Genomic DNA, 18,250 nt, shown 5'->3' with positions numbered 1-18,250 from the left:
CCTGTTAAGCTTCAAAAAAAACCCAGTTGCACTAACAAGAAATAAAAGTAAAAGAAAAGATTAAAGGTTGTGAAAGAGCAGGTGAAGAGGAAGAAACGATACCGTGCAGCTGGGATAAGAGATGGTGGAGAGGAGATGGCAGGAAGAGTGTCCCAAGCCAACGCAACGGCTTGCTTTGCCACAGCAGCACGGCCTTGCCACGCAACAAAGCTACGTAAAATCAGTGTGACTAGACAAGGGCTAAATTAAATTTTTGGATTTAAAAAAAAAAAAACCAAACAAAAAACCAAACCCCGCCACAGCAGTTTAAGTTTGTTTGTACAGCAATTTTTAAATATGCTGTGACAGCGATTAGAAAAGATTAAAGTCGGGTGAGTCATCTGGGACTGTAAAGCCCAGAAAATACCCACAGAGCTATGCTGGAAAACAGAGTGCAAGTCTTGACAGTGAGAAGAACCAGGGAAGACAGATCATGATCAGCTACTTTAGTCATGATATAATTCAATGGCGATCTGAACGATAAATTTTAATCCTGTTTTAATATTTTTAGGTTTTAGTTATTTTGCTAAAGTTGATTGTAACTAGTTAGTCACTATTAAAATACATTTATCTGCGGCAAAAGATTATACTTACATTGTATGCTCCTTCTTTAGGCCAACCATGGGGATAAAATGCTATATAAGTACTTAAGGAAATATAAAAATTATTATACATCTGTTGAAATACTTGATATTTCTCTCATATGTCACATACTATGAACAATATTTCTTCTATATTATATATTTTTCCTAACAATATATACTGTTTGTATTTGGATGGAAATTAGAATGCAATTAAAATACAAGCAACAGCTTTGTAATAAAAATATTGCATGCAAACATGCCAATTGTGATTAATATAAGAAAAATGTTTTCATTTAAAACTGGAATATTAAACAAAAGCATTGTTATTCTCACAGCAGATAAGGGAGGTTCCATGGTGATCAAAACCATTTTTAAGTGGTCTAATTTCCACTTTGTCCAAGATTTCCTTTTGTCTGTCTTGGGGCCTTCACGAACACCTAGTTAACGATAAATGCCGTGCAGTGACCTCGGAGGAGGTTCTGCCATCGCACCACAGCCACAAACACTTCCATAATTTTCCAACTGACAACTCTCAACTTCACACTCCTAGTTTTTATTCACAGACCAGAAAAGAAAAATATCCTTTTTCAGCTCCTAACAAACTGTTCAAGTTTGATAAGCTGTTTGCATTCCCACTGAATTAGTTGAATAAGCTGTAGAGAGAATAGGTCTTTGTTTCGGGCTGCTGAAGAAAAAGTCAAAAGCTGGATTTTTACTACAGTCCCTTCTGGGTCCAGATTTCTCTCAAGTCCCTGGGTGCACACATACTTTTCCTGAAGAGTTTTTTCATTTAAATTATGCCAGTAGGTTAGAGGATGCTCAGATCTCTACGTAGATCGCTATTTAGAACTCACAATACATGCTAAAAGCAGAAAACGTTTGATTTAAATTAAGTGCAAATCCAATTTAAATTAAAAAAAGCAGCTTAATATTAAAAAAGATGCATATCCAGCTTTTAGAAGACATAAGGTGATGGCGGGTACTCGACTTGTAGACAAGCAGACCTGACCATCTGCACCAACACTCTTTAGTATTGTTTATCTCCTCATTTTTCAAAATTTAGGCAGCTCTTCAGAATCAGTGTTTGTTAGGTTCACACCTGGTCAGTTTTTCAAACTGATTACAAACACTCACAGAGGATCTGATGACTTTTAGGATCCTCTGTGCTTTTGCACAGGACACTGTAACCACGGTCTGTAATTCCCCAGAGGTGCCGAGAGGTCCGTCAGCTACGTGAAGACAATCCCTGCACTGCATTTGGTGTCCTACACATCCACCTCATCGCCGCACACTTCTGGATGCGAAGGCAAGAAACGAAATATTACATAAGGAGAAAAAGGCCAGTCCGCCCCTTATCTCCCCACATCGTGCCATGCTTCTCCAGAGCCAAGAAATTTCAAAAGAATATGCCTGGGTTGGTCCTAGGTCCTGTTCTTTTGAGCTATCAAATCGCACTTGAGTCATTTTCAAGCTTTTTACAATACCAAGCAATGCTTAAGAGGCTTTGTTTGTTTAAGTGTAAAGCTGAGTTTCCCAATGTCATGACTCACCTTTAATTGCCCAGGTAAAATGAAAAATGAAAATGAAAAATGACTGCAACACCTGGCAATGCCAGAGACTGCCAAATTCTGTGCCTTAGAACAAAACAAATACATACCTATAGTTTCACTTTAAGGCCTCTTCTATTAATAAAAAGCCAATAATAATTATTCTACTATATCTTCCATATCTTCAGCTATGATGTGTATATTCCATTTATGATGTCTAATGTAATAATCATTGTATCACTTGTAAAACGGGTACACAAGCTAACGGTACAGCCACCACTGGGCAACTGTTGGCTTCAAGTCTAAAAGAGGCCTGACCCTCAGAAGACAAAGACCTACCCCACACTCTGAATGAGGTTTCTGACACGCAACTTGGCTCTCCCACGATTAAGAGAGTACTACTGGCAACCTCTGGTAACGTTTATCCACAGGATGCCTTTCCCAAGCCGAACTCAGAGCTACAAGACTCAGCCAAGAGCAAGCACCGGTGCGTTGCCGCACTCCCATCTTTAACAGGGCCCCATGTTCCCCTCCCGTTTCCGGAGAAGCAAACTGCAGCTCCCCTTCACTTGCTTTGGTTTCTCGTCAGCCTGGTCCAGCTGGCACAGTGTTGAGCAGAGCAGCATTTGCACAGCCCACGCCTGCTCGTCACTTGCTTCGCACTCAGCCTCACTTCATTGCTGAGGTGGCACCTTAGCTCAAGCCGTATCCCAAAGTGAAGACCTTTTCCAGCCTTATGGAGGAGAGGATGAAAGAAAGTGACCCACAGCAGAGCACAGCACTCTAATTTTAGAGCATGGGTTTAGCCCAGGAGAAGTTCCACGCGAAGTGGAGCTGAAGGAGAACGTCATCCCTCCCTCCTCTGGTGCTCCTCAGACTTCTCTGTGAGCCTGTGCAGGTCACCAACCCACCGACAAACCATTCCTCTTTAATGGTGGAGTGGTTTTCTGCTGAATGAGTGAGTTGAACAGGCTGAGGAAGGGAAGAGCAACAAGCACCCAAGTACCATAAACAACTGGGGAAGGTGGAAGCGGAGACAGGCAAGTGGTGCTCCCCCTTTCAGCTCACAGTAAGATGGTCTCCTATTGTGGAGCTTCAGCCTGAGAAACAGCAGAACATAAAGGACGATGACAAAGTAAACACTTCTCATACAGCTGAACAATGAAAATGCATGCTTCCAGGCTGAAAACATACCGTTCGATTAATGCTGTTATTCCAAAAAGAGAAAGGCACCAACCAACCAAAGAATTAACTTGAATGTCTCTTCTTAAAACGAGAAAGCAAGGGTTTATTTTACATCGTCCTATGTGATGTAAACGGAAAATAAGTACGTCCGCTGTGCTAATAAGAACACAGATTTTTCCGCCACAGAAAGTCTCAGTGAGACAGCAACTCCTGCATTTACACAGCCAACTGCCATTTTCCTTTTCCATCAGGTGAGGTGGGGGGGATCTGGACAGATGAATAGATAATAATTCCTCCCCACAGAAAAATCCCCATTTAACATCACCGTGAAATCGTAAAACAGTTGTATGCTCTCCCTAAAGAAGCCATACATCTTATTTAATCAGCTGTCTTGAGAGTCTATTCAAGAAGTTAATCAGGTTTATGCTGCACTTATGACATCATAAAACTTGACAGATTTGATTAAATAAGACAATATTTTGTATCAGAAAATCTATTCTGATTGTTTTTAATCTCTCCAAAGGACAGAGTCTGGCAGACCTGTTTTCTCTTCCGCAAAGAGTAAAAATCAAAGGATGAGAGTCAGACACCTTTGCTTACGCCCCATGTCAAATGAGAGGTGATACGCAAGGCATCCGTCTCTCTGCAGAAGAAAAACAAAATCACCAACAAGTGAACAGAGTATTTTAACAGATATTTTTTTAGCATCAGAGTATGTTATTAGGTAACAAATAGCTCCTCTTTAACGTATTTAATGAAATACAGATATTAATGCATTAAGCTTTGGGCATTTTTTAAATGAACACAATTATAATCAGGAAATTGATGATGTATGTGAAGAGAGTCTTGCAATATGTCAAGCACTCTCTCTTTTCCTTCTGGCAAAAGAAATCCAACTCCAAGGATTTATCCAAGAGGAAGAGCTAAACGGATAAACTTCTCTATATTAAATAGACTTAGTTTTTCCACTCTGACTGGAGGAAGAAATCAACTAAAGGAAAGTTAAAAACCAAATGCTTGAGGGAAAAATAAGAGTGGGGTATGGTAATTTCTACTGTAATTCTTCTGGGTTGATATTCAACAGAGTTTTTTTCTCTTGGGGAACTTAGCCTTCAAATGGATGACTCAGCTGCATGCAAGATTTGCTCCTCAGGAATAAACACTGCCTTTTGGGTAAGCTGGAACTCCACGGATCCTGCTTTATTTTAGTTTTTTAAATTTAAATGGCCACCTAACCCCTAGAAACTGTGGCATGGTGCTCCAGAAGGCTCAAGATGCTCTGCGTATCTTACGACAGATGGCTAACCAAGACATCCAACAGATGGTAACCAAGCCAGAGGAGACGCCAGGCCCTCCAAACTACAGTCCGGGGGTTACGCTCCAGTGTTTATTAGTTATATTTTCATCTCTTCATAGAAATTAAGCTTAATTCTAATATGGTAAATAGTTTTATTCTGTTTTCCTATAGGAACAAAGCTTATGCGATCGTTCTCTGTGAAATCCAAGCTCCTGCCCCAAAACCTCTGAACCTGCTGGCCAATTTGAAGCAAATCTGATGGTGGACCTGGGGTCTCAAAGGTACTATAAAAGGTTCATGAAAATAGGCGGCCATGCAGAGGAGAGAAACCTGATAAATACCCTGACTGGGGGAAAGGCTTTGGTGTGAGATCACACTTTATTAAAGCGTCAAAGAATTCACATGAGAGAAAGCCCTTAGAAATGCTCTGGCCACAGGAAAAGCTTAAATCAGAGCTCACACCTTCCTTGACACCCAAGTCAGTCGAATGGGAGACACAAATCTGCAGGAATCCAACTTCATTAGGTGCAGTACTCACAGAAGTACTCGTTAAACTCTTCACAACTCTACACTCAAGTCCTGGCTGGAGGCAGCGCAGGGAGCACCCAACTAGTACCAATGTCGTCCCCTCAAAACGTCTCTTCTGCATCTGAGCAGAGTACAGAAATCAGCCCCAAAGGAAAACGGGAAGGGCTGCCAACACGCAGCTATCGGGGGGGACGGGGAGGATGGGCCAGAGCAGATGTACCACCCGGCTGTGGTACAGACTCATCCGGGGACGCCGAGAGGGTTTGCCTGTTGGTGTGCTCCCATGCCAAGAGCCATCCATCCGCTCGTGCCGCCGGCAGCTGCCACGGGTCCCGCTCGCTCTGCCCTCCCTGACGCGTGTCACCCTGCGAGTCCTGCTCATTTACAACGCCACAATATGCCTCCGGCACACACAAAAGAACGACCGCATCATTCTGTCCCTGAAAGGCTTCGCTGAACTCCCCATTCCTCACAAAATCCCCTTCAACCTCTTTCTTGGCCCTCACGCATAAGCTGCCCCTGCTCATCCTTGCATACAGCTCTACTTACTCCCTCGTCCATCACATCCCAGCCTCATCTCATTTTTTCCCCTTCCACTCTTCTCCCAGCCCTTCAGTGATACCTCACTTCACACCACGCTGTCAGGCTGTTCACTTAACGGCTTTCTTCCCTTGAAAAACAGCATTTAAAAAAACCCCGCATCTTCTATACTTCCAGGAACTCAATCCTGAAATAAGCCCTTTGCTGTAAAATTACTGCATTGTCTATTTAAATATTTTAATGATACACAACAAAATGATACTGTATTAAACCTCAAATAACCTGTCATATCCCCTAAGAGAATAACAGGTTACAAAATGGAGGAAAGTACAGCCAAACCTTATGGGGTTTAAAACAGATTTTTTTTGCCAAACACCAGAAAGAAATACAGTTTTTGGTTCAGAAGACAGTTTGCATTAAGGTTTACAATTCAGTACAGAAGAATGTCCAGATTTGAAGGTCGGAGCCTGGCACAGGGAGCTGGAGGGTCCAGCACCAAGGGAATCTCGTCCCTCTTCCTTCCCTGGGCATCCAGCCGATCTGCCGCGGCTGAGCGGCCCCGATGGCTCCGTTACGGAATGGCCACGGCTCTGCCAGACCGGACAATTTCAGGGCCATTACACACTGTAGTAGTACAGGATACACTTCGCTCTTGTTTTAAGATACGGCAAATGCTGCTGCTTGCTGTGTACTCCCAGAGCACCTGGAGGGATGGAGACCTCGAAGCATAGCATCTTTAAGAACCCTTTGGATGGTGTAATCCCTCTCTGCTCTCAGAAGCACAGCGTAAAGAGCCGTAATTCAGCTCCACATGCACACACACAAAAGCTCTTGTATGTACCTTCATACACCCTAGCATTTCCCTCTAAATTGCTCCCGATTTAGGTATGTGGTTCAGCTCTAAGTAACAGCACATTACAGATAGAAGAACTTATGTTCAATATATAGTCATATTCCCAGGATCATCAGACCATGGAAATGACAACTTCCCACCTCAGCTTATAGAGGACGCAGTTCAGTGTACTACACCAGTTTAACATTCACAGGCCAAAAAATGCTACTTAAGCTTACAGTTCTGAAATTGCAGGTAAAACACAGAAGTATTTATATATATGCGATCATTAATGCACTTGGTTTTCAGTTAAGGGATACAAAAAGCCTTTGAAACTACCTAAAGCATTTTTAAAAGATCCAAAACAACTGTTAAAAGCATCTGGCATCTACAGAACAACTGCAAAACAGTACGACGAAGTCAAGGTTTACCCTTCCTGGCTTTGGACAACGTACGAATCCACTCTTAGAACTCTGTTCCCTGGCAGTAGAACACTCGTCATCTGAACAGGAATCCCCAAGTTTAGGATGCTCAGCTACTGCTGTTGGGATGGCAGCGGCTCCTGGCTCTGTGCTGACCTGTCTGTTCACAGAGACGTGCAGAAGAGTAGGGTCCTCCTCCACACTTAAGCCTTGTCCTTCCCCCAGACCGAGACCAACACAGTCCCCTCACCTGTCCTATTCTCCTGTTGCACGCTCTAACTCACAAACCCCAATACTCCACTTTGCTCCCCCTTCTCCCTTACCTTCTCAAAATGACCCCAGAATATGACGCCAACATCGACTCTGCTCCTGGATCTTGAGTTACAGCTGTGGATCCCGACAGCAGCTGGTTCCCACAGCACCAGCGGTGGGCAGGGCAAGGCGAGAGCTGGGAGCACACAGCTCCAAGATGCCACCAGTACCTGTGGTGGTACCAGTAGTACCTGACATGCCATCTGCCTGTTGGGAACACTTTCCCATTCACCGAGGTAATGTGGATTAATGGGTGTCTCAATGGAGGTGGAGGTGCCTCTGGGGAGCAGATGGAGGCCCCACGCAGAACGGGCGCGATGGCCATGGCCTCTGCCCACGCAGACAGCTCTCTCCAGAGGGATGCCAGCGCAGCCCAGGGTCCTCACTTTTGGACCTCCACTCCACCTCTGCCCAGCGCACGTGCACTTTTTATGTTCACAGCAGCAGGAATTTGCTGTTTCCTTGATGATCCCCAAAAGCTCAATGCTTTAACGTTTCCTCTAATAACTTTTCCGGGAAGCAGAGGCAGGAAAGCAGAAGCTGTGATCTCTAAGCACTGATGAAGCAAACAGACGTGCCCATCATTACACTAATAATAAAAGGTTCATTATTAATTATGGCGTAGCAGAAAGAACTATCTGCCCTTTAGCCAGTTGCCACAACATCTCTTCTCATTTCAATATGGCAAAAGTATTTTGAATTTGCAGCTAAAATAGAGATGTTCATCTGATGCAGATATCAGTCCTTTATACACACACACGGAGTATACAGATCTCCTTCCTGATGTCATTAGCTTGCAAGTACTTTTCTATACATATGTGGTCACTACACGGCATAAAGCAAATTTTTAATAGTCCGTCACAGTGTATTATAGCGAGCGTGCCTACAGATAAATATTCTGGGTTGCTCTTTAAATGCCAGCTGTCCTGATAAAGAGCAATTACCTGCTCAAAGCAGAAGGTAAATTGATGACTAGCCCCTAAGCCACTACCTTGAATAGGAGAGAATCAAGTCTTAAGATTGAGAAGCAAAAGGTAACTTCAACTTCCTCAAAGAGTTAAAGAAGTTATTCTGGACAGCTGTCTCAATTACTGTAATACTGTGGAAAACTAGGCAACATCTGTAAAGAATAAAATTATCGTCATTTAACATTTTTACTTTCCCTTCTGTTAGAGACTTACTTCCAGTACATATTTGGAGCAGGTACTGTTTAAACCACGCAGACCATCTTGGAACAGAGCTATTATGCAAATAATCTATTCTGTATTCTAACTAAAAGCAATGCTGTGCTAGTCTGGACAAGACATAATGCACAGTAGAGTTTCCTTTATATAATAACATAATTTTTTTTATGCAGTGGAGCAACATCATTTACAATGGTAACGACAAAAGATATCACCCTATCTAAAAATCAGACGTTCAAGAATATAAACACATAACCACCTTTTCTAGGCTAGTCTTTCATTTATTTCTTTAAATATTTACATCCTTTTTGCACATTTTTAGGTGCAAGTCATTGCCGTGATATTAAGCGTTCTTCAGGGAGAGCAACATAAAGATCTACTTGTATTCTCCTCTCTTAGCAAGTTTGCACAGTTATGCCTGTGTATGCAGATTTATACCACAGATATTATCTTCTATCTGTAAGTTATATGAAATTACTTATCTGTAACACCCGAGTAAGATCAAAGATCCCGAACAACATAAGCCACCTGCACCATGCCTTAGACAATGTAATAACCTTAAAACATCAAATCAGTATATTTCATGCCTGGCATTGTAACGCTATTCTCTGGATACCTGGCTTGTGTTGGAAGAAAAGATCATACCTAAGAACAAATGCAGTCTGAGGCAATATTTAAAGATTAGATTATCCTTCATTGCAAACAGCTCATTTGTTTACTCTCACATTGCTTTATTCTTGTTTTGCCTCCTTATACCATGAAAATGCTGAATATTCAGTTTAGATTCCCCAGCAGCTTTTTATTTTAGTCTAAAAACATTTACCTAACACATTCTTAACAAGCAAAGTGAAGAAAATTCAGCCATCTGTCTCTACATTACAATAACAGTTATGGAAGAGTAGATAATTCTATATAGCAAGAAATTTAATGCTAGGAATTCTTATACTTTAAGCACTGTGTGCTCACGTCAGTTTTGTATATAAGAATGTTGAACACAAACATACAACAGAAACAATCATTTATAAGGAAACACAAGGCAAAATATTTTAAAGATATTAAATGCATTCAGTATTCCAATCATGCTATATGTCCATGCTTCAAACTGAGGAAAAAAAAAAAATAAAAATCTATGCTATTATTTTCTTACCTCCAGCACTTCACTGGTTCTAAATCATCACTAAAAATACTTAAAATGACTTGCTGGAAACAAACACAATATAGAGATAGATGCGAATCCTTACCTGGGAAACCCCCTTGTACCATTGCTGTACCAGCATGTACTTCAAGATATCTGCATTCCTGACAAACATTCACTGCTGTAAGCAGCTCAAATCCTCATCATACACAGCCTCAGCGCTTGTCTTTCTTCTGACGACCTTGGGCCTATTTTTCCTCAGATTTCTCTCTCCTTAAGGGCAAACCGTCTGTCTGTTTCTATTATGAGATGCCATCAATTATATTAATTTCAAGCTACCCACAAGCTAACAGTTACATCTGCCAGCAGATGAAAGCTGCCTATGAAAGTATGCAGGGAGAAGCAGATCTCTGGTTTCCCACATCTGACCCACTGATGCTCCACGGCTGCTGTTCCTGCGCTGGCTTTCTCTGCCAGCATCCGAATGACATCTCTGTCCCCAAACACGAGTCACCTCAAACCTTTGTTTACATCGCTGGTAGCTGCAGGTACTATCACGCCTAATGACCCACCGCATGGCAAAGCAGCGGTTAATAGTCATTATTTATCTAAGCATCCTTTTTATGCGAGCTACAGGGGTTAAAAAGGAATTCCTCTTAGTCAAATGGCTTCATTAAATGTGATTATTTTCAAACGCTGCAAATCTTGCAGTTTCCCAACAGTGATATGTATTCATGGTGCAGTGTTCGTTGTTTTGTTTTGTTGTTGTTTTTTTTTAAATGTCAGAAAACAAAACCAATCTGTCATTATAAGCGTGAGATTCAAACTTCATCATAACTTGTATTTTGCTGAAACTCTAAACAAACAATATTAGTTTTATTGCAATGAGTGCTGAACTGAAATACTGAAAAGACTCAAAATCCCTCATTTAGTAATTAAAAAAAACAAAGATAAAATCTCTCTCTAAATTTATAAACATACTTAGTTATTTGGGGAAGTCCTTACTAATTCTCTATTCCAAATAGTGCATTTAAAACAAGTCAAAATCCTCAGTTATTTTGGTAATACCATTAATTTGTTCATTTTTAAAGTTCATTGTCCTTTCTTTAGAATATGTATCACAGCACACACAAAGCCATCTGTTCAGTGCATTATGTACAAGCACACAGTAAAAAAATACAAGAAGTCCCAGCTGCAGTTTTACTATTAATTCATCAAAAATGTAATTTCCTTTTGCAATACTTCATCAGATGATGAGAACTCTGCATGTGATTCACAAACAGACTAAAAAAACAACCCAGCCCAACAACAAAACCCCAAACTAACCCCCAACCTCAAACTGCAATGACACCAACGTCGTAATCCATCCTCCTGTGGCACAACAGCTTGAGAGTCTGCCCAGCACGTACAGCCCTTCTGGGTCTGATATTAGGGCTGGTTACAAAACTTACATATTTTAGCTAATTATGGGTCAGAACGAGAATGGGAAAAGAAGATTAGCAGTACAGAGTCACATTAAATAGAGATTAACACAGAGCTAAAAAATGAAAGTCACTGCTCTATTTGTCTAATCCTAGCTCTCGCCTGATCTTTGGAAATCCACCGTACTAAATACGCTTGTCACTATATTTAAGAAAATTAAATATTGCAATTGTAATTTTTTCAATATTTTATTTTCAGAAAGCTTGAAGCATTTTTCCAGGCTACATCTTACTCTTTGAACATCATCTCTATTTGCTGTTGATTGCAGTGACATCTATTGGAGAGGCAGCGTTTGGCTACGCACGCCGCCTCACCTGAAGATCACTGGGTTTGGGTTACATCGTCCCCGTCCCCCCCCCCCCCCCCCCCCCCCAAAAAAAAATTAAATAAAATTAAGAATTGTTTTTCCTTTGCTTTAGCACAGCTTCACATAAAACAAACGCTGACCAGTCAGATTCTCACGAATTATAGATTTATCAGTGGTTTTGTTTTTATTTAACTATTGTTAATAATTCAGGCATTTTTCCAAAGTGACAATGACCGTTTTCCCATCTTCGCCCACAGCAGTGCATGGACGCTTCCTCAGGTCATAGTTTCGCACCTAAAGCACATCCCCATAAACTTGACCATACCTTCCATGAAGCCTCAACCAAACTCTCTTCCTTCTTTTCATCTTTTGTTTTTAATGAAAGCCACCATCCTCCCACGTGCTTACGGATATCGTCGACGCCATGGAAGCTGCTAAAAACCTTACGTAGGATGAGGGCACCCCGCTCACCTGCCCAAGCATCTTCTAACCCCAACCCTACCGAGACAACCCACACACGTGTGCGCACACACACACCCTACGCAGCCACACGTTTATCACAATGGGGAATGCAAAGTCGAAACACTAGAGAAGTTTTAAGATCTCTTTGGTAGAGAAACCGCCATTCCTCAAAAAGCATTTCAGGAAGATAAGTCATTATGCTTTCTTACAGCTTCATTGATTTCTACATTATCTAGAGACAAAATAAAAGAAAGGGGGCATTATTATCCCCTTATTAGATACGGTTAAATATCCTTGCAGACAGGAAGTCTGAGCACAGCAGTATCTAGTCCATTATCTTAGCCACCTTTCACAAATTTTTTATTATTATCTATTTTTATTATTCTAAACTTATTTGAAACCAACCAGATCGATCTCAGTCAACTAACTAGACAAAACATTTTAGTAAAAAAACACATATCAATTGAAATTAAGGATTCCAAGTGCTTTCAACAGTTGTCTTTTTAGCTTTCTCGTAATGGTTTCTAAGGTCTTTCCTATCTAACTTATGATTGCCTCAACTCAATCACAGAAGTATATCTAAATTGTACCATTCTGAATGCCCCAAGGAAAACCTTATAAAACATTCCATTACAACCTACTCTGCCCATCCATTTCCCCTGCTTCTTTTTACTCCTAACCCCTCATTATAGCAATAAGCCGCAACAGGGTGCACATTAGTCTATTAGCAGACTCTTAGCGCACACCTACAGCCCTCCGCTGCTAAGGAAAACACAGCGATGCCTATTGCTGCAGCCTTAGCACAGCTGCTTGCAAGTACAAATAGCTCCTTTGTATGCTCTCCCCTCCTTTTACTTGTTTTGATTAAAAAAAAAAAAAAAAAAAGAGAGAGAGAGAAAAAGTCCTATTCAAAACCTGATGTTTTTCGGGTTTGGGAAGCTTAAAAAAACCTCTTCATGGAGAGTGAGCTCCTCCAAAATAACCTCTGCCATGGGGAAGTGTTTCCAGCGGGGGGAGGGAAAACGCCAAACTCGTGTTGTAACATTTTCGGGTCTGTAAGACGAAGCATTTTGAAGGCTCCTTTTGCAGCAGGACGCGCAGGCTTCAAGTTTTACAAAACTGTTTTTAAAGAGTAAACCGAAAGCCTTAAACCAGCGAAGTCAAAGCAAAAAGTAAACAAACACCACATCACACAGGGTTAGAGCTGAATACTGATAAAGATTTGCCAATATCACTAGAAGAAGAAATGAAACAAGAGGAAATGCTACTTTCAACTTGCCTTCAGTCTAGCAAAAAACTATCTCAGAACTTAGAAAATAATATTGGAAGTAACGGTGATTGAAATGCAACTCAAATATAAAGAGAACCAGGTCTGAAACTAAGCGGTTTGGGTGCAAGAAGACACATTTGGAAAAAAAAAACACAAACCAAAACAAAACCAACCACCTGGAACTTCTTTAAACTTCTTAAAACACAGAAACATGGAGGACACCTGGAATTTCTCTAAACCAAGAGCTACCTAGGAGTTCTATCCCCAACAAGGATTCACTCTATTTGGATCAAAAACAACCTCTGAAAAGAAAAGGCAGAACATTACAAGAAATGAGCGTTTGTAACAAGAAGTCAGGAAAGAAACTACAGTTTCAGCGGTGGAAAAGCAGAAATAAAAGGGAACATTGCCAAAAGGCAAGCGGATTTAGATCCCACAGGGGAAATTAAATCAATAGCAAAAGGTTATTCAGCCACTTTAAGGGGAAAACAGACAAAACACGGAGACTTGTGAGGCAGTATGGATGGGACAGAAAGGAAAGTAAAATTTTCTAAGTATGGCAGGAAGACTAACAATGCCTTGCTTTCATTTTCAAGTATGGGGAATGATGAAGGACATGGAGACAAAAGATGAAAGCATGGATCGAAAGAAGTGCCAAGCAAGGAGAACATCATCAAGTGGAGCAAATAAAGTATTTCTGGAGAATGAAAGAAACCGATGAGCAGGTTTGTGACGCTGCAGTTGTATGCATAAGAATGCTAAAAAATAAAATCAAATCCATCAGGAGCGCAACCAGAGCACAGATTTAAAAGCTGTCCCACCTCAAAATGCTTCCACGCTGTTGGCACTGATTGAGAACTACAGGAAGTAAATGAAAGGAGAAGCTATGATGTGAATTTACCCAGGCTGACACCACTTTTTCCTTTTAAGACGCGTGATTTTCTAAATAAGGAAGACAATACATCTAGTTCATCTGTTCAGTGAAGCTCAGAAAATTATTAGTTAAGCTTACAAAGCCAGTAGAATTAGTAGGATAAGCGAGGAAGGAATGGATCAATATGAAAATGCAAATGAACAGTATTAAAAAGGCAAGTACTGGCCTGGACTGAGATTTCCAAGAAAGGTGCTCAAGAATGAGGACAGAAGTTATGAACATCAAGTGGTTCACGAAAACAATACTGCACTGGAATTTACAGAGAAAATTTTGTTTTTCAAGTGATTACAGAAAAGAGACTCTGTAAAAGCCCATTCCACAGCTGCCAAGATGCTTAATATCATTAAGTACAGTTAGATCATTTCTAACGTGCTTTTTACTGCAAGGGTTGAGGCACAAATTTAGTTTAACCTTCCTTAGCCTGCTTTTTATTTTAAAGAAACAGAACAAGGTGGGGAAGAATAACCTGGAAATTGCATATCTTGGGTTTCCAAGATTCACGGGAAAACATTCCACTTCAGTCAGTAAAAAGGGTAGAGAGAAGAAGATTCACCTGAATAGATCTGCTTGCTGCTGCCAAATCTGTTAGGATTGATGAATTTAATACCAGAAGTAGCTTTACCTTTTCAGCTATTAGACTCAGCCGGCAATATCATTAGGGATGGCAGAACAACTAAAAAATGACCAAGCCCATCAATAAGAAATTATTTCTGTGCAAAGTATTAATTTAGGTCTAGCAAGCACTCGGATTGAGGCATATCCTAATGAGATAACTGAGGTATGAGGCTACTTATCAAATATATCCCTTTAACTGGGAATTATAACTTCAATAACAAGCTGAAATCAGTTTGCTACGCTTGGAGGTTTACAGAGTTGGTTTGAAAGCTCAAGATATATTAAATCCAGCATCCAGAGAGTCTGCAGTCAAATGTTCCTCCTGACCACCACTCCCCACAAAAATGCTGAAAAACCTTCTTGAGGTAATTATGTGGCACACTCCAAACAGATGAGATGACACACTCAGTAAGGGGGAGTTCTGGAAAAGCCTCAGTTGGTTGAAGAACTCGCAGCTTTCCCTTAAAACAACAAAGGCAGAGCTGAACACCCTGCTTCTGTGCCCCTATTACTGTTTCCATGAGAACAACCTTCCAAAATCCTTCTCGTCTCCACCAAAGCAGCCCTAAAAGTGACAAACCAACCAAACTCATTAATTATCTCGGCTTCAATGGCACACCATTGCCAAGAAAATCAGCAAGAGCAGCTGGAAGACCTTTCCCACCAGCAGGCTCCAAATTGGGAGCTTCTACTCTGAATAGGAGCCATGGCTGCTTCAAGGTCAAAAAGCTACAAAGGCATCTCTCTGCTTTGGCTTACCCGTAGCTAGTGCAAACAAAAAACACTCCAAGACAAAAGACGATGAGAAAAATCACTGTAGCAAAAAAGCCAAACCCCAACAAAACCCTCACATATATGCTGAGCAGAAAGAGAAAAAACTAAAAGTAAGGTAATTCATTTTTGAAGATAATTTAGGACTCCTAACTGCAATTTTAGTATTCCTAAATATTTTATTGGAAGATAAGCTATATGTAATAATATTGTGTTTATCCAAAGTTGTAATTAACAAAGCAGCAGGCTGGGATGTAAGTCACGCCACCGGAAGCTCTCAAGTTGCACTGCATCCTACTCTTTAGGTGTCTGCTCTTCCATAGAGTGCACAGCATCACAATTCACCGCAACACCCAGAACTGGACAATTGCAGAACCTTTCCCATAAAAGGTGCTACAAAATAAAGGAGATCCTTTTTTTCAGTAGAGTACTGAAACAATAAATCAGCAGATTTTTCTTTTAAAGGCAAATAAATATTTTGCTGGAACAGCATTGTCTGAAGTCAACTGCAGGCTTTTCTGGACAAGGACTATGCACCAGTGGTTCTCAACAACCACTGCAACTACAACAGTAAAGCACAACATGTGCCTTTCACTGCTGACGGCACCGCCAAGCAAGTCCTTTAGGCATTGCTTAGACATTTTTAGACTGAAAATAAACAGAGTCCTTCCTACATCTCTTCAGAAGAGCCTGGCCGGGAAGAGAAGACTATGTTACAAATCAGTAGCCCCTGGTAAGAACAAAGTTGAGGATTAGATGCTATTGCCACACCGAGCACTACTTCCCATAATACGAGCAAGAAACGACAGATAAGTTTATCACAATCTGATCGTGTTCCATAAATGTAATCTGACGTAATGATTGTGGCACTACTCACTCTCTGTACAAGCATCCTCGTCCTCCTCTTCATCCACGTTGGCTTCCTCTGCATGCAGTCTTTCAAGTGCTCTATAAGGAGGTGGCAATTTCATTGGAGGTGGAGCCCCATATTTTCTCTAATGGATTCAAAGAGAAATAGTTACATGTTTTGTAACCTCCACGCACAAGAAAAAAAATCCTATTGTCTATTGCACTGTATGTGTACAGTAATTACAGCACTTAATTACAATGCCAAATTCTGCAGCATAGGCTTTTTATGCAAGAAATCAGAGCAAGAAGTGACACTGAACAGCAAAAAAAGAAAATACAATTGTGCATGCACATTTACTTGTTGACAAAATACTTGTGTATCATCGTGAACACGAAAGTATGAACGTTAATCAAGGGTTAAAACTAAACACTAAACTATACCCCATTTCTCATTACAGACTCAACAACAGAATTGTCTGGTACTGATAAAAGTCAAACTTTTAAATACAAAATAAGAACTCAGTCTCCTTAGTTCATCTGTGTATATTTCAACATAACAGTTCATCTATATTTTGGCTTAAATTTTAAAAAGATTTTTGAATTATAACTTAGAATAGAATTACATTACCTCACATAAATACAGGCAACTCCTGTAATGATGCATATAGCGGCGCATAGCAGGCATAAAGAATAGGCTCGGAATCCAGTGAAAACAAGCGCTTGTTCCTCTGAGCAACTGTTTTTATAGCTCCAAGTAACTGGACCGTGCCTTACTTTGCTACATGATTTCACGAAATTACGTTGAGCTGTATCCCATGCAACCCCGCTAATAGCAGGATGCACTTTAGAAAGGGAACGCTGAGTACGATACGCCATTAGAGCAACCAGAGTGCCCGTAATTAATTTCTTCGATAGCTGGGAAATACGACCCAACACCCAAACATCAAACCCACAACAAAGTTATTCACTGTGTACAACGAAAGCTGAACCTGCCCATGGATTTCTAAAATCTTGAGCCTAAATTTGTATAGAATAGTCTAACTAGCAAATTGCAACGCAAGCTACATAGACAATTTTGTGAGATAAGATATACATCACCCCATCCATTTAAAAAAACATTACAGGGAAGTGCGACAGCATAACAATAATAAATGAAATTAATTCAATCTAATAGCAGTAAGAGTGTATAATAAGAGCGCTTGGAAACACGACAGCTGCTTCCCAAAGTATACAATACACACAAATATGCCCTCCACTTTTTGCTTGACACCAACACAGGTAGAACTGTGCGAAATCCCAAAGATCCAGGAAGCGTGGGAGAACTCAGGTTCTACGTTACTGAGCAGGTAAAGACGGAAAACCTGCAGCCCCACTCTCAGCTGCCTATGACAAATCAGTATCACTGTAATTTAGTTATAACTCATAGTCTAAATGTTGACCCTTTGGCTTTTCAAGACCTTAAACATTTGTTAGAAAGTCTGCGTAGAATTACATGAGACGCCTAAGCTTATCCAGCGGTTTGCTATGGCTCAGAAGGACAAGCTTCTCTCGTCCCTCCTGACCCACTGAAAAGCCAGATGAGTAAATTGTGCCAGAGTACTCCAGCACACCATGGTTTTGTATTAACACAGCTCTTCCCAGCACAGAGGCAAAAGCACAGCTTACATAGCCAACCGGCAAAATAACGTTAATACCTGGTTTGTCCACAAGAAACTCAATTGTTCTAAGTGGTTTTATATAAATTACTTCAAGTGGTTATTTTTAAACAAGCAGATCAATAGAGGAGGATAAACAGCAACAAATCAGAGAAGACTTTCAGCATTGAAAAGATAATTCATCATCCAGGAAAAGGGAGATTTTCCAGCTGGACGTGACTGCTTTCAAACCAAACTCTTTTGTGACACTTTGAAGATTGGACTAGAAATATCCCTGATTCCCCATAGGGCCATGGACTA

The 18,250-nt window shown here is 40.7% G+C and overlaps 1 protein-coding gene across 10 annotated transcripts in view; it reads right to left on the bottom strand.

The window, feature by feature from the left end:
- The window catches only part of PATJ (PATJ crumbs cell polarity complex component), a 156,718-nt gene that overhangs the window by 72,654 nt on the left and 65,814 nt on the right, over positions 1-18,250 (bottom strand). For all 10 annotated transcript variants that reach the window (XR_008468023.1, XR_008468024.1, XM_054211587.1 and 7 more), the window contains exon 27: positions 16,324-16,441. Coding sequence is in view for 8 of the 10 variants with exons in the window: in XM_054211587.1 (XP_054067562.1) it covers positions 16,324-16,441 (118 nt within the window). In the remaining 2 variants the exon portion in view is untranslated. The remainder of the gene's footprint in view (positions 1-16,323; positions 16,442-18,250) is intronic.

This window comes from Rissa tridactyla, chromosome 8 (genome assembly GCF_028500815.1).
Source record: "Rissa tridactyla isolate bRisTri1 chromosome 8, bRisTri1.patW.cur.20221130, whole genome shotgun sequence".
In the NCBI taxonomy this organism is placed as follows: Eukaryota; Metazoa; Chordata; class Aves; order Charadriiformes; family Laridae; genus Rissa; species Rissa tridactyla.
The sequence above is the reverse complement of the archived record's forward strand: the minus strand, read 5'-3'. Positions and strand labels throughout refer to the sequence as shown.